This window comes from Crinia signifera, chromosome 3 (assembly GCF_055691185.1).
Source record: "Crinia signifera chromosome 3, ASM5569118v1, whole genome shotgun sequence".
NCBI lineage: Eukaryota > Metazoa > Chordata > Amphibia > Anura > Myobatrachidae > Crinia > Crinia signifera.
The window spans coordinates 339,131,838-339,150,697 of NC_139219.1; the positions used below are offsets into that span (position 1 = coordinate 339,131,838).

An 18,860-nucleotide genomic window follows, 5' to 3' on the forward strand; every position below is an offset into this window, starting at 1 on the left:
TTCCATACATGCATACAGTCCCATACATACATACAATGCCATACATACATTCATACAGTACTATACATACATACAATGCCATACACACAGTGCCATACATACATACAATGCCATACATACATACAGTGCCGTATATACATACATACATACATACATACAGTGCCATACATACATACAGTGCCATACATACATAAATACAGTGCCATACGTACATACAGTGCCATACACACAGTGCCATATATACATACAGTGTCATCCATACAGTGCCATACATACATCCATACAGTGCCATATACACATACATACAGTGCCATACATACATACATAGTGCCATACATACATACATACAGTGTCATACATACAGTGCCATACATACATACATACATACATACAGTGCAATACATACAGTGCCATACATACATACATACAGTGCCATACATACATAAAGTGCCAAACATACATACAGTGCCATACATACAGTGCCATACATACATACATACAGTGTCATACATACAGTGCCATACATACAGTGCCATACATACATACAGTGCCATACATACATACAGTGCCATACATACATGCAGTGCCATACATACATACATACATACATACATACATACATACATACAGTGCCATACATATATACAGTGTCATACATACAGTGCCATACATACATACAGTGCCATACATACATACATACAAACATACATACAGTGCCATACATACATACATACATACAGTGTCATACATACATACATACATACAGTGCCATTCATACAAACAGTGCCATTCATACAAACAGTGCCATTCATACATACAGTGCCATACATACATACAGTGTCATACATACAGTGCCATGCATACATACAGTGTCATACATACAGTGCCATACATACAGTGCCATACATACAGTGCCATACATACATACATACATACATACATACAGTGCCATACATACATACATACATACAGTGCCAAACATAGAGTGCCATATATACATACAGTGTCATCCATACAGTGCCATACATACATCCATACAGTGCCATATACACATACATACATACATACATAAATACAGTGCCATACATACATACAGTGCCATACATACATACAGTGCCATACATACATACATGCATACATACATACATACATACAGTGCCATACTTACATACATACAGTGCCATACATACATACATACATACATACATACAGTGTCATTCATACATACATAGCCATACATACATACAGTGCAATACATACTTACATACATACATACAGTGCCATACATACATACAGTGCCATACATACACTAAGAGCCATACATACATACATACATACAGTGCCATACATCCATACATACAGTGCCATACATACATACATACATACATACATACAGTGCCATACATACATACATACAGTGCCATACATCCATGCATACATACAGTGCCATACATACATACATAAAGTGCCATACATACATACATACATACATACATACATACAGTGCAATACATACAGTGCCATACATACATACAGTGCCATACATACATAAAGTGCCATACATACAGTGCCATACATACATACATACATACAGTGTCATACATACAGTGCCATACATACAGTGCCATACATACATACATACATACATACAGTGCCATACATACATACAGTGCCATACATACATACAGTGCCATACATACATACATTGCCATACATATATACAGTGCCATACATACATTCATACAGTTCCATACATACATACAGTGCCATACATACAGTGCCATACATACAGTCATACATAAAGTGCCATACATACATACAGTGCCATACATACATACAGTGCCATACATACATACATACATACATACATACAGTGTCATACATACAGTGCCATACATACATACATACATACAGTGCCATACATACAGTGCCATACATACATACAGTGCCATACATACATAAATACAGTGCCATACATACATACATACAGTGCCATACATACAGTGCCATACATACATACATACATACATACATACATACAGTGCCATACATACAGTGCCATACATACATACAGTGCCATACATACATACAGTGCCATACATACATACATACATACATACATACATACATACATATATACAGTGCCATACATACAGTGCCATACATACATACAGTGCCATACATACAAACATACATACAGTGCCATACATTCATACATACATACATTCCTAAAGTAACTAAAGGTAAATTCAACAAAAAAAAGCCACCATGGTTGGACAAAGAAGTAAGGTCAGCTATCAACAATAAAACCAGAGCCTTTAAATTCTATAAAAATAACTCGAATGAGGAGGCGTTCGCAACATACAAAGAATCAAACAAAACTTGTAAAGGGGTAATCAAAGCAGCTAAAATATTATATGAAGAGTGCATAGCCACTGAAAGCAAAACCAACCCAAAGAAGTTTTTTAAATACATAAATAGTAAACGTTTAATTAAGGAAAACATAGGCCCACTAACTGATACTAGTGGAAAAAGTGTTACTGAGGACAAGGGAAAAGCAAAACTGTTGAATGAGTTCTTCTCATCAGTATTTACTAAGGGAGAGCAGACTGTGGAACAAACATTTACCACAAACGGGACAAATACGCCAGATCTCATTGTGGATTTCACGCCGAAAGAAATAATACTGAGGCTAAGCAAACTCAAAACAAATAAGTCACCAGGGCCAGATGGGATTCATCCGAGGGTATTAATGGAATTAAGGGATGAACTAGCTACCCCCCTACATTATATATTTAGCAAGTCACTATCGTCAGGTATAGTACCAAAAGATTGGAGAATAGCAGAGGTAGTGCCAATATTCAAAAATGGAAAAAAGGAAGATCCCGCTAATTACAGACCCGTTAGTTTAACATCAATTGTGGGTAAACTATTTGAAGAATTTTTAAGGGATGGTATCCAGGAATATTTAGATCATCACCGTCTACTCAGTACTAACCAACATGGGTTCGTGAAAAATCGTTCATGCCAAACTAATCTACTAGGGTTCTATGAAGAGGTTAGTAAAAACCTCGATAATGGAAACGCTGTAGATGTGATTTTCCTAGATTTCGCTAAAGCATTTGATACTGTCCCACACAAGAGATTGATTAATAAAATGGAGAACCTAGGATTGGGTGAAAATATCTGCAGATGGGTAGGGAATTGGCTATGTAATAGAGAACAAAGAGTGGTTGTGAATGGTGCCGTATCAGATATGATCCCGGTACTAAGTGGAGTGCCCCAGGGTTCGGTTTTGGGGCCCATTTTGTTTAACATTTTTATTAACGATATTGGGATAGGGTTACTCAGCAATGTATCCATCTTTGCGGACGATACAAAACTTAGCAAAGTCATCAAATCACCAGAAGATGTCACCATGCTTCAAAATGATCTTGCAATTCTAGATGAGTGGGCAAAAAAATGGAAGATGAGGTTCAATGTAGATAAATGTAAGGTTATGCACCTTGGCAGACACAACCAGTGTGCAAGTTACAACCTTAGCGGAGAGGAACTGGGTAATTCCATACTTGAAAAGGATCTAGGAGTACAAATAGACAGCAATCTAGGATGTAGTGCCCATTGTAATGTAGCTACAAAAAAGGACAACAAAATTCTGGCATGTATTAAGAGGGGAATGGAAACTAGGGACTCAAGGGTAATTATGCCACTATATAAAGCATTGGTGAGACCTCACCTAGAGTACGGAGTACAGTTCTGGGCCCCACACTATAAAAAGGACATCATAGAATTAGAAAAAGTCCAAAGGCGAGCAACAAAGCTTATTAGGGGAATGGAGAATTTAAGCTACGGGGAGAGATTAAGCAATTTGGGACTATTTACATTAGAAAAGAGACGTTTAAGGGGGGACATGCTCAACATGTACAAGTATATCAAGGGCCAATATAAGGAACTGTCACACACCCTCTTTTCTACTAGAAAGGAATCTAGGACGCGAGGGCATGAGTATAGATTAGAAGAAAAAAGATTTCATTCAGCTAGTAGAAAGAATTTCTTTACGGTCAGAACAGTCAAACTCTGGAACTCTCTTCCCAGAGAGGTGGTAACGGCTGGCTCATTAAATGCGTTCAAGGCAAAGTTGGACAAACATTTACTGGAGAAAAACATCCATGGGTACAAATAAGAAATATAATTTGTCTGTAAAATACCAGAACCTACCAAATCAGCAATGGATATCTATACCAGGTTGAACTAGATGGACGCAAGTCTTTTTTCAGCCTTACCTACTATGTAACTATGTAACATACATACATACAGTGTCATACATACATACAGTGCCATTCATACAGTGCCATTCATACAAACAGTGCCATTCATACATACAGTGCCATACATACATACAGTGCCATACATACAGTGCCATGCATACATACATACATACATACAGTGCCATACATACATACATACATACATACATACATACATACAGTGCCATACATACAGTGTCATACATACAGTGCCATACAAACATACATAGCCATACATACATACATACAGTGCCATACATACATACATACATACATACATACATACATACATACATACAGTGCCATACATACATACATACATACATACATACATACATACATACATACAGTGCCATACATACATACAGTGCCATACATACAGTGCCATACATACAGTGCCATGCATACATACATACATACATACATACAGTGCCATACATACATACATACATACAGTGCCAAACATAGAGTGCCATACATACCTACATACATACCTACATACATACATACATACATACATACATACAGTGCCATTCCTACATACAAACATACATACAGTGTCATACATACATACAGTGTCATACATACATACACACAGTGCCATACATACATACAGTGCCATTCATACATACAGTGCCATTCATACATACAAATATACATACAGTGCCATTCCTACATACAAACATACATACAGTGTCATACATACATACAGTGTCATACATACATACACACAGTGCCATACATACATACAGTGCCATACATACATACAGTGCCATACATACAGTGCCATACATACAGTGCCATACATACATACATACATACATACATACAGTGCCATACATACATACAGTGCCATACGTACATACAGTGCCATACAGTGCCATTCATACATACAGTGCCATTCATACATACAAATATACATACAGTGCCATACATACAGTGCCATACATACATACAGTGCCATACATACAGTGCCATACATACAGTGCCATACATACAGTGCCACACATACATACAGTGCCATACATACAGTGTCATACATACAGTGCCATACAAACATACATAGCCATACATACATACATACAGTGCCATACATACATACATACATACATACATACATACATACATACATACAGTGCCATACATACATACATACATACAGTGCCATACATACATACATACATACAGTGCCATACATACATACATACAGTGCCCTACATACATACAGTGCCATACATACATACAGTGCCATACATACATACAGTGCCATACATACATACAGTGCCATACATACAGTGCCATACATACATACATACATACATACATACAGTGCCATACATACATACAGTGCCATACGTACATACAGTGCCATACATACATACATACATACAGTGCCATACATACATACAGTGCCATACATACATACATAAATACAGTGTCATACGTACATACAGTGCCATACATACAGTGCCATATATACATACAGTGTCATACATACAGTGCCATACATACATCCGTACAGTGCCATATACACATACATACATACATACATACAGTGCCATACATACATACAGTGCAATACATACATACAGTGCCATACATACATACATACAGTGTCATACATACAGTGTCATACATACAGTGCCATACATACAGTGCCATACATAAATACAGTGCCATACATACAGTGCCATACATAGTGTCATACATACAGTGCCATACATACAGTGCCATACATACATACAGTGCCATACATACATACAGTGCCATACATACATACATACAGTGCCATACATATATACAGTGCCATACATACAGTGCCATACATACATACATACATACAGTGTCATACATACATACAGTGCCATACATACAAACATACATACAGTGCCATACATACATACAGTGCCATTCATACAAACAGTGCCATACATACATACAGTGCCATACATACATAGTGTCATACATACAGTGCCATGCATACATACAGTGCCATACATACAGTGCCATACATACATACATACAGTGCCAAACATACCTACATACATACATACATACAGTGCCATTCCTACATACAAACATACATACAGTGTCATACATACATACAGTGTCATACATACATACATACATACATACATACATACAGTGCCATACATACAGTGACATTCATACATACAGTGCCATTCATACATACAAATATACATACAGTGCCATACATACAGTGCCATACATACATACATACAGTGCCATACATACAGTGCCATACATACATACATACATACAGTGCCATACATACATACATACATACATACATACAGTGCCATACATACATACATACATACATACATACAGTGCAATACATACATACATACATACAGTGCCATACATACATACATACAGTGCCATACATACATACATACATACATACAGTGCCATACATACATACATACATACATACAGTGCCATACATACATACATACATAGTGCCATACATACATACAGTGCCATACATACATACATACATACATACATACATACATACAGTGCCATACATACATACATACATACAGTGCCATACATACATACATACATACATAGTGCCATACATACATACAGTGCCATACATACATACATACATACATACATACATATTGGAGATTGAGAACATCCGCACAGACCTTCAATTGTGTAAATGTAGCAGGCAGGGGCGGCCTCTGGGAGTCACAGTGCATCAGCAGGCAGGGGCGGCCTCTGGGAGTCACAGTGCATCAGCAGGCAGGGGAGGGCTCTGGGAGTCACAGTGCATCAGCAGGCAGGGGCGGCCTCTGGGAGTCACAGTGCATCAGCAGGCAGGGGCGGCCTCTGGGAGTCACAGTGCATCAGCAGGCAGGGGAGGGCTCTGGGAGTCACAGTGCATCAGCAGGCAGGGGAGGGCTCTGGGAGTCACAGTGCATCAGCAGGCAGGGGCGGCCTCTGGGAGTCACAGTGCATCAGCAGGCAGGGGAGGGCTCTGGGAGTCACAGTGCATCAGCAGGCAGGGGAGGGCTCTGGGAGTCACAGTGCATCAGCAGGCAGGGGAGGGCTCTGGGAGTCACAGTGCATCAGCAGGCAGGGGATGGCTCTGGGAGCCACAGTGCATCAGCAGGCAGGGGAGGGCTCTGGGAGCCACAGTGCATCAGCAGGCAGGGGAGGGCTCTGGGAGTCACAGTGCATCAGCAGGCAGGGGAGGGCTCTGGGAGTCACAGTGCATCAGCAGGCAGGGGAGGGCTCTGGGAGTCACAGTGCATCAGCAGGCAGGGGATGGCTCTGGGAGCCACAGTGCATCAGCAGGCAGGGGAGGGCTCTGGGAGCCACAGTGCATCAGCAGGCAGGGGAGGGCTCTGGGAGTCACAGTGCATCAGCAGGCAGGGGAGGGCTCTGGGAGTCACAGTGCATCAGCAGGCAGGGGAGGACTCTGGGAGTCACAGTGCATCAGCAGGCAGGGGCAGAATAAGGTCATTACTGGAGATCTGCAGCACCCAGCCCTGTCTATGGACCATGCCTCCTCCACTTCCTACCCTCCGGTGCATGCGCCACAGAGATGCATGCATTTGGGAACATGTGTATGTGGAGGCATTTGGGAACATGTGTATGTGAAGGCATTTGGGAACATGTGTATGTGAAGGCATTTGGGAACATGTGTATGTGAAGGTATTTGGGAACATGTGTATGTGGAGGCATTTGGGAATATGTGTATGTGAAGGCATTTGGGAATATGTGTATGTGAAGGCATTTGGGAACATGTGTATGTGGAGGCATTTGGGAACATGTGTATGTGGAGGCATTTGGGAACATGTGTATGTGGAGGCATTTGGGAATATGTGTATGTGGAGGCATTTGGGAACATGTGTATGTGGAGGCATTTGGGAATATGTGTATGTTAGGCATTTGGGAATATGTGTATGTGGAGGCATTTGGGAACATGTGTATGTGGAGGCATTTGGGAATATGTGTATGTGAAGGCATTTGGGAACATGTGTATGTGGAGGCATTTGGGAACATGTGTATGTGGAGGCATTTGGGAATATGTGTATGTGAAGGCATTTGGGAATATGTGTATGTGAAGGCATTTGGGAATATGTGTATGTGGAGGCATTTGGGAACATGTGTATGTGAAAGCATTTGGGAACATGTGTATGTTAGGCATTTGGGAACATGTGTATGTTAGGCATTCACCATTGGCCCCTGTTGCAAATTCAGTCCAATCAACCAGAATCCCCTCCATAGTGTAATATTCTGGACTTCTTCCCCCCACAGCTCATCAGAAGGACAGGGACATGGCGTATTCCCAGCTGCTGGACTTTGCTGTGCAGGTCAGTACCAGTCCTGTTATACCTAGGAATTCTGTGTATGGGCACTGACTACAGCTTATTAATGATAACATACAGTGGTCATATGTACTAATATGTTACATGTCAGCGTGTACTAATATGTTACATGTGGTCATATGTACCGGTACTCCAACAGCCAGCGTGTACTAATATGTCACATGTGGTCATATGTACCGGTACTCCAACAGCCAGCATGTAGTAATATGTTACATGTGATCATATGTACAGGTACTCCAACAGCCAGCGTGTACTAATATGTCACATGTGGTCATATGTACAGGTACTCCAACAGCCAGCATGTAGTAATATGTTACATGTGGTCATATGTACAGGTACTCCAACAGCCAGAGTGTACTAATAGGTTACATGTGGTCATATGTACAGGTACTCCAACAGCCAACGTGTACTAATATGTTACATGTGGTCATATGTACAGGTACTCCAACAGCCAGAGTGTAGTAATATGTTACATGTGATCATATGTACAGGTACTCCAACAGCCAGCGTGTACTAATAGGTTACATGTGATCATATGTACAGGTACTCCAACAGCCAGCGTGTACTAATAGGTTACATGTGGTCATATGTACAGGTACTCCAACAGCCAGCGTGTACTAATAGGTTACATGTGGTCATATGTACAGGTACTCCAACAGCCAGCGTGTAGTAATATGTTACATGTGATCATATGTACAGGTACTCCAACAGCCAGCATGTCGTAATATGTTACATGTGGTCATCTGTACAGGTACTCCAACAGAAAACGTGAACTAATATGTTACATGTGGTCATATGTACAGGTACTCCAACAGCCAGCGTGTAGTAATATGTTACATGTGATCATATGTACAGGTACTCCAACAGCCAGCGTGTAGTAATATGTTACATGTGTTCATATGTACCGGTACTCCAACAGCCAGCGTGTAGTAATATGTTACATGTGATCATATGTACAGGTTCTCCAACAGCCAGCGTGTACTAATATGTTACATGTGGTCATATGTACAGGTACTCCAACAGCCAGCGTGTAGTAATATGTTACATGTGATCATATGTACAGGTTCTCCAACAGCCAGCGTGTACTAATATGTTACATGTGGTCATATGTACAGGTACTCCAACAGCCAGCGTGTAGTAATATGTTACATGTGTTCATATGTACAGGTACTCCAACAGCCAGCGTGTAGTAATATGTTACATGTGTTCATATGTACCGGTACTCCAACAGCCAGCGTGTAGTAATATGTTACATGTGATCATATGTACAGGTTCTCCAACAGCCAGCGTGTACTAATAAGTTACATGTGGTCATATGTACAGGTACTCCAACAGCCAGCGTGTAGTAATATGTTACATGTGATCATATGTACAGGTACTCCAACAGCCAGAGTGTACTAATAGGTTACATGTGGTCATATGTACAGGTACTCCAACAGCCAGCATGTAGTAATATGTTACATGTGATCATATGTACAGGTACTCTAACAGCCAGAGTGTACTAATAGGTTACATGTGGTCATATGTACAGGTACTCCAACAGCCAACATGTAGTAATATGTTACATGTGGTCATCTGTACAGGTACTCCAACAGAAAACGTGTACTAATATGTTACATGTGATCATATGTACAGGTTCTCCAACAGCCAGCGTGTACTAATATGTTACATGTGGTCATATGTACAGGTACTCCAACAGCCAGCGTGTAGTAATATGTTACATGTGATCATATGTACAGGTACTCCAACAGCCAGAGTGTACTAATAGGTTACATGTGGTCATATGTACAGGTACTCCAACAGCCAGCATGTAGTAATATGTTACATGTGATCATATGTACAGGTACTCCAACAGAAAACGTGTACTAATATGTTACATGTGATCATATGTACAGGTTCTCCAACAGCCAGCGTGTACTAATATGTTACATGTGGTCATATGTACAGGAACTCCAATTGCCAGCGTGTAGTAATATGTTACATGTGATCATATGTACAGGTACTCCAACAGCCAGAGTGTACTAATAGGTTACATGTGGTCATATGTACAGGTACTCCAACAGCCAGCATGTAGTAATATGTTACATGTGATCATATGTACAGGTACTCCAACAGCCAGAGTGTACTAATAGGTTACATGTGGTCATATGTACAGGTACTCCAACAGAAAACGTGTACTAATATGTTACATGTGGTCATATGTACAGGTACTCCAACAGCCAGCGTGTACTAATATGTTACATGTGGTCATATGTACAGGTACTCCAACAGCCAGAGTGTACTAATAGGTTACATGTGGTCATATGTACAGGTACTCCAACAGCCAGCATGTAGTAATATGTTACATGTGATCATATGTACAGGTACTCTAACAGCCAGAGTGTACTAATAGGTTACATGTGGTCATATGTACAGGTACTCCAACAGCCAACATGTAGTAATATGTTACATGTGGTCATCTGTACAGGTACTCCAACAGAAAACGTGTACTAATATGTTACATGTGATCATATGTACAGGTTCTCCAACAGCCAGCGTGTACTAATATGTTACATGTGGTCATATGTACAGGAACTCCAATTGCCAGCGTGTAGTAATATGTTACATGTGATCATATGTACAGGTACTCCAACAGCCAGAGTGTACTAATAGGTTACATGTGGTCATATGTACAGGTACTCCAACAGCCAGCATGTAGTAATATGTTACATGTGATCATATGTACAGGTACTCCAACAGCCAGAGTGTACTAATAGGTTACATGTGGTCATATGTACAGGTACTCCAACAGAAAACGTGTACTAATATGTTACATGTGGTCATATGTACAGGTACTCCAACAGCCAGCGTGTACTAATATGTTACATGTGGTCATATGTACAGGTACTCCAACAGCCAGAGTGTACTAATAGGTTACATGTGGTCATATGTACAGGTACTCCAACAGCCAGCGTGTAGTAATATGTTACATGTGATCATATGTACAGGTACTCCAACAGCCAGAGTGTACTAATAGGTTACATGTGGTCATATGTACAGGTACTCCAACAGAAAACGTGTACTAATATGTTACATGTGGTCATATGTACAGGTACTCCAACAGCCAGCGTGTACTAATATGTTACATGTGATCATATGTACAGGTACTCCAACAGCCAGCGTGTACTAATAGGTTACATGTGGTCATATGTACAGGTACTCCAACAGCCAGCATGTAGTAATATGTTACATGTGGTCATATGTACAGGTACTCCAACATCCAGAGTGTACTAATATGTTACATGTGGTCATATGTACAGGTACTCCAACAGCCAGAGTGTACTAATAGGTTACATGTGGTCATATGTACAGGTACTCCAACAGCCAGCATGTAGTAATATGTTACATGTGGTCATATGTACAGGTACTCCAACATCCAGAGTGTACTAATATGTTACATGTGGTCATATGTACAGTTTCTCCAACAGCCAGCGTGTAGTAATATGTTACATGTGTTCATATGTACCGGTACTCCAACAGCCAGCGTGTAGTAATATGTTACATGTGATCATATGTACAGGTTCTCCAACAGCCAGCGTGTACTAATATGTTACATGTGGTCATATGTACAGGTATTCCAACAGCCAGCGTGTAGTAATATGTTACATGTGATCATATGTACAGGTACTCCAACAGCCAGAGTGTACTAATAGGTTACATGTGGTCATATGTACAGGTACTCCAACAGCCAGCATGTAGTAATATGTTACATGTGATCATATGTACAGGTACTCTAACAGCCAGAGTGTACTAATAGGTTACATGTGGTCATATGTACAGGTATTCCAACAGCCAACATGTAGTAATATGTTACATGTGGTCATCTGTACAGGTACTCCAACAGCCAGCGTGTACTAATATGTTACATGTGGTCATATGTACAGGTACTCCAACAGCCAGCGTGTAGTAATATGTTACATGTGATCATATGTACAGGTACTCCAACAGAAAACGTGTACTAATATGTTACATGTGATCATATGTACAGGTTCTCCAACAGCCAGCGTGTACTAATATGTTACATGTGGTCATATGTACAGGTACTCCAATTGCCAGCGTGTAGTAATATGTTACATGTGATCATATGTACAGGTACTCCAACAGCCAGAGTGTACTAATAGGTTACATGTGGTCATATGTACAGGTACTCCAACAGCCAGCATGTAGTAATATGTTACATGTGATCATATGTACAGGTACTCCAACAGCCAGAGTGTACTAATAGGTTACATGTGGTCATATGTACAGGTACTCCAACAGAAAACGTGTACTAATATGTTACATGTGGTCATATGTACAGGTACTCCAACAGCCAGCGTGTACTAATATGTTACATGTGGTCATATGTACAGGTACTCCAACAGCCAGAGTGTACTAATAGGTTACATGTGGTCATATGTACAGGTACTCCAACAGCCAGCGTGTAGTAATATGTTACATGTGATCATATGTACAGGTACTCCAACAGCCAGAGTGTACTAATAGGTTACATGTGGTCATATGTACAGGTACTCCAACAGAAAACGTGTACTAATATGTTACATGTGGTCATATGTACAGGTACTCCAACAGCCAGCGTGTACTAATATGTTACATGTGATCATATGTACAGGTACTCCAACAGCCAGCGTGTACTAATAGGTTACATGTGGTCATATGTACATGTACTCCAACAGCCAGCATGTAGTAATATGTTACATGTGGTCATATGTACAGGTACTCCAACATCCAGAGTGTACTAATATGTTACATGTGGTCATATGTACAGGTACTCCAACAGCCAGAGTGTACTAATAGGTTACATGTGGTCATATGTACAGGTACTCCAACAGCCAGCGTGTACTAATATGTTACATGTGGTCATCTGTACAGGTACTCCAACAGCCAGCATGTAGTAATATGTTACATGTGGTCATATGTACAGGTACTCCAACATCCAGAGTGTACTTATAGGTTACATGTGGTCATATGTACAGGTACTCCAACAGCCAGCATGTAGTAATATGTTACATGTGGTCATATGTACAGGTTCTCCAACAGCCAGCGTGTAGTAATATGTTACATGTGATCATATGTACAGGTACTCCAACAGCCAGCGTGTACTAATAGGTTACATGTGATCATATGTACAGGTACTCCAACAGCCAGCGTGTACTAATAGGTTACATGTGGTCATATGTACAGGTAAATGCTCATAGGGACTTAAGTGAATTAAGCGTGCAGATCTAGGAAAATCCCCATAGGGGCCCAGGTGATTTCCCGTTGTGTATACTACTGTATTTTGGTTGTTATTTCCAGATTTCCCAGGGAATGGAGTACATGGAGCAGAAGGGCTGCGTACACCGCGACCTGCGCTCGGAGAACATCCTCCTTTCCGCCATGATGGCCTGCAAAATTGGAGACTTTGGCATGGCGCGTTTCATGGATAGTTCGTCCATTGTTATCTCTGCAGGTCAGATATAAGCTCAGACTCAGATACTCCTACAGATACCTCAGTATAGCAGTATGCAGGTCATATATAAGCTCAAACAGATACCTGACTATAGCGGTATGCAGGTCATATATAAGCTCAAACAGATACCTGACTATAGCAGTATACAGGTCAGATATAAGCTCAGACAGATACCTGACTATAGCAGTATGCAGGTCAGATATAAGCTCAGACAGATACCTGACTATAGCAGTATGCAGGTCAGCTATAAGCTCAAACAGATACCTGACTATAGCAGTATACAGGTCAGATATAAGCTCAGACAGATACCTCACTATAGCGGTATGCAGGTCAGATATAAAGCTCAGACAGATACCTCACTATAGCAGTATGCTGGTCAGCTATAAGCTCAAACAGATACCTGACTATAGCAGTATGCAGGTCAGCTATAAGCTCAAACAGATACCTGACTATAGCAGTATACAGGTCAGATATAAGCTCAGACAGATACCTCACTATAGCAGTATACAGGTCAGATATAAGCTCAGACAGATACCTCACTATAGCAGTATGCAGGTCAGATATAAAGCTCAGACAGATACCTCACTATAGCAGTATGCAGGTCAGATATAAAGCTCAGACAGATACCTGACTATAGCAGTATGCAGGTCAGATATAAAGCTCAGACAGATACCTGACTATAGCAGTATACAGGTCATGTATAAGCTCAAACAGATACCTGACTATAGCAGTATACAGGTCATGTATAAGCTCAAACAGATACCTGACTATAGCAGTATACAGGTCAGATATAACCTCAGACAGATACCTGACTATAGCAGTATGCAGGTCAGATATAAGCTCAGACAGATACCTGACTATAGCAGTATGCAGGTCAGATATAAGCTCATACAGATACGTCACTATAGCAGTATGCAGGTCATATATAAACTCAGACAGATACCTGACTATAGCAGTATGCAGGTCAGATATAAGCTCATACAGATACCTCACTATAGCAGTATGCAGGTCATATATAAGCTCAGACAGATACCTCACTATAGCAGTATGCAGGTCAGATATAAGCTCAGACAGATACCTCACTATAGCAGTATGCAGGTCAGATATAAAGCTCAGACAGATACCTTACTATAGCAGTATGCAGGTCAGCTATAAACTCAGACAGATACCTTACTATAGCAGTATGCAGGTCAGATATAAAGCTCAGACAGATACCTGACTATAGCAGTATGCAGGTCAGATATAAAGCTCAGACAGATACCTGACTATAGCAGTATGCAGGTCAGATATAAGCTCAAACAGATACCTGACTATAGCAGTATACAGGTCAGATATAAGCTCAGACAGATACCTCCCTATAGCAGTATGCAGGTCAGATATAAAGCTCAGACAGATACCTGACTATAGCAGTATGCAGGTCAGATATAAAGCTCAGACAGATACCTGACTATAGCAGTATGCAGGTCATGTATAAGCTCAAACAGATACCTGACTATAGCAGTATACAGGTCAGATATAAGCTCAGACTCAGATACTCCTACAAATACCTCACTAAAGCAGTATGCAGGTCATATATAAACTCAGACAGATACCTGACTATAGCGGTATGCAGGTCATATATAAGCTCAAACAGATACCTGACTATAGCGGTATGCAGGTCATATATAAGCTCAAACAGATACCTGACTATAGCGGTATGCAGGTCAGATATAAACTCAGACAGATACCTGACTATAGCAGTATGCAGGCCATGTATAACCTCAGACAGATACCTGACTATAGCAGTATGCAGGTCAGCTATAAGCTCAAACAGATACCTGACTATAGCAGTATGCAGGTCATGTATAAGATTAAACAGATACCTGACTATAGCAGTATGCAGGTCAGCTATAAGCTCAAACAGATACCTGACTATAGCAGTATACAGGTCAGATATAAGCTCAGACAGATACCTCACTATAGCAGTATACAGGTCAGATATAAGCTCAGACAGATACCTCACTATAGCAGTATGCAGGTCAGATATAAAGCTCAGACAGATACCTGACTATAGCAGTATGCAGGTCAGATATAAAGCTCAGACAGATACCTGACTATAGCAGTATGCAGGTCAGATATAAAGCTCAGACAGATACCTGACTATAGCAGTATGCAGGTCATGTATAAGCTCAAACAGATACCTGACTATAGCAGTATACAGGTCAGATATAAGCTCAGACTCAGATACTCCTACAAATACCTCACTATAGCAGTATGCAGGTCAGATATAAGCTCAGACTCAGATACTCCTACAAATACCTCACTATAGCAGTATGCAGGTCAGATATAAGCTCAGACAGATACCTCACTATAGCAGTATACAGGTCATATATAACCTCAGACAGATACCTCACTATAGCAGTATGCAGGTCAGATATAAGCTCAGACTCAGATACTCCTACAAATACCTGACTATAGCAGTATGCAGGTCATATATAAACTCAGACAGATACCTGACTATAGCAGTATGCAGGTCATATATAAACTCAGACAGATACCTGACTATAGCAGTATGTAGGTCAGATATAAGCTCAGAATCTGATACCTCACTATAGCAGTATGCATTTCAGATATAAGCTCAGACAGATACCTGACTATAGCAGTATGCAGGTCATGTATAAGCTCAAACAGATACCTGACTATAGCAGTATGCAGGTCATATATAAGCTCAAACAGATACCTCACTATAGCAGTATGCAGGTCATATATAAACTCAGACAGATACCTCACTATAGCAGTATGCAGGTCAGATATAAGCTCAGAATCTGATACCTCACTATAGCAGTATGCAGGTCAGATATAAGCTCAGACAGATACCTCACTATAGCAGTATGCAGGTCATGTATAAGCTCAAACAGATACCTGACTATAGCAGTATGCAGGTCATATATAAGCTCAAACAGATACCTCACTATAGCAGTATGCAGGTCAGATATAAGCTCAGACAGATACCTCAGTATAGCAGTATGCAGGTCAGCTATAAGCTCAAACAGGTACCTGACTATAGCAGTATGCAGGTCATGTATAAGCTCAAACAGATACCTGACTATAGCAGTATACAGGTCATATATAAACTCAGACAGATACCTGACTATAGCAGTATGCAGGTCAGATATAAGCTCATACAGATACCTCACTATAGCAGTATGCAGGTCATATATAACCTCAGACAGATACCTGACTATAGCAGTATGCAGGTCAGATATAAGCTCAGACTCAGATACTCCTACAAATACCTCACTATAGCAGTATGCAGGTCATATATAAACTCAGACAGATACCTGACTATAGCAGTATGCAGGTCAGATATAACCTTAGACAGATACCTCACTATAGCAGTATGCAGGTCAGATATAAGCTTAGAATCTGATACCTCACTATAGCAGTATGCAGGTCAGATATAAGCTCAAACAGATACCTCACTGTAGCAGTATGCAGGTCAGATATAAGCTCAGACAGATACCTCACTATAGCAGTATGCAGGTCAGATATAAGCTCAGAATCTGATACCTCACTATAGCAGTATGCAGGTCAGATATAAGCTCAGACAGATACCTCACTATAGCAGTATGCAGGTCAGATATAAGCTCAGACAGATACCTCACTATAGCAATATACAGGTCAGATATAAGCTCAAACAGATACCTCACTATAGCAGTATGCAGGTCAGATATAAGCTCAAACAGATACCTCACTAGCATTATGCAAGTCGCATATAAGCTCAGACTCAGATACTCCTACAGATACCTCACTATAGCAGTATGAAGGTCAGATATAAGCTCGGAATCTGATACCTCACTATAGCAGTATGCAGGTCAGATATAAGCTCAGACAGATACCTGACTATAGCAGTATGCAGGTCAGATATAAGCTCAGAATCTGATACCTGATTATAGCAGTATGCAGGTCAGATATAAGCTCAGACAGATACCGCACTATAGCAGTATGCAGGTCAGATATAAAGCTCAGACAGATACCTGACTATAGCAGTATGCAGGTCAGATATAAGGTCAAACAGATATCTCACTATAGCAGTATGTAGGTCAGATATAAGCTCAGACAGATACCTCACTATAGCAGTATGCAGGTCAGATATAAGCTCAGACAGATACCTGACTATAGCAGTATGCAGGTCAGATATAAGCTCAGAATCTGATACCTCACTATAGCAGTATGCAGGTCAGATATAAGCTCAAACAGATACCTCACTATAGCAGTATGCAGGTCAGATATAAGCTCAGACAGATACCTCACTGTAGCAGTATGCAGGTCAGATATAAGCTCGGACAGATACCTCACTATAGCAATATACAGGTCAGATATAAGCTCAAACAGATACCTCACTATAGCAGTATGCAGATCAGATATAAGCTCAGACTCAGATACTCCTACAGATACCTCACTATAGCAGTATGCAGGTCAGATATAAGCTCAAACAGATACCTCACTAGCATTATGCAAGTCGCATATAAGCTCAGACTCAGATACTCCTACAGATACCGCACTATAGCAGTATGAAGGTCAGATATAAGCTCAGAATCTGATACCTGATTATAGCAGTATGCAGGTCAGATATAAGCTCAGACAGATACCGCACTATAGCAGTATGCAGGTCAGATATAAAGCTCAGACAGATACCTGACTATAGCAGTATGC

The 18,860-nt window shown here is 40.5% G+C and overlaps 1 protein-coding gene across 1 annotated transcript in view; it reads left to right on the top strand.

Annotated features, from left to right (window-relative positions):
- LOC146063101 (tyrosine-protein kinase Src42A-like) overlaps positions 1-18,860 on the top strand; it is a 117,471-nt gene that overhangs the window by 65,896 nt on the left and 32,715 nt on the right. The window contains exons 6-7 of the mRNA XM_083175115.1: positions 8,604-8,659; positions 14,012-14,165. Of these exons, the coding sequence (XP_083031241.1) occupies positions 8,604-8,659; positions 14,012-14,165 (210 nt within the window). The remainder of the gene's footprint in view (positions 1-8,603; positions 8,660-14,011; positions 14,166-18,860) is intronic.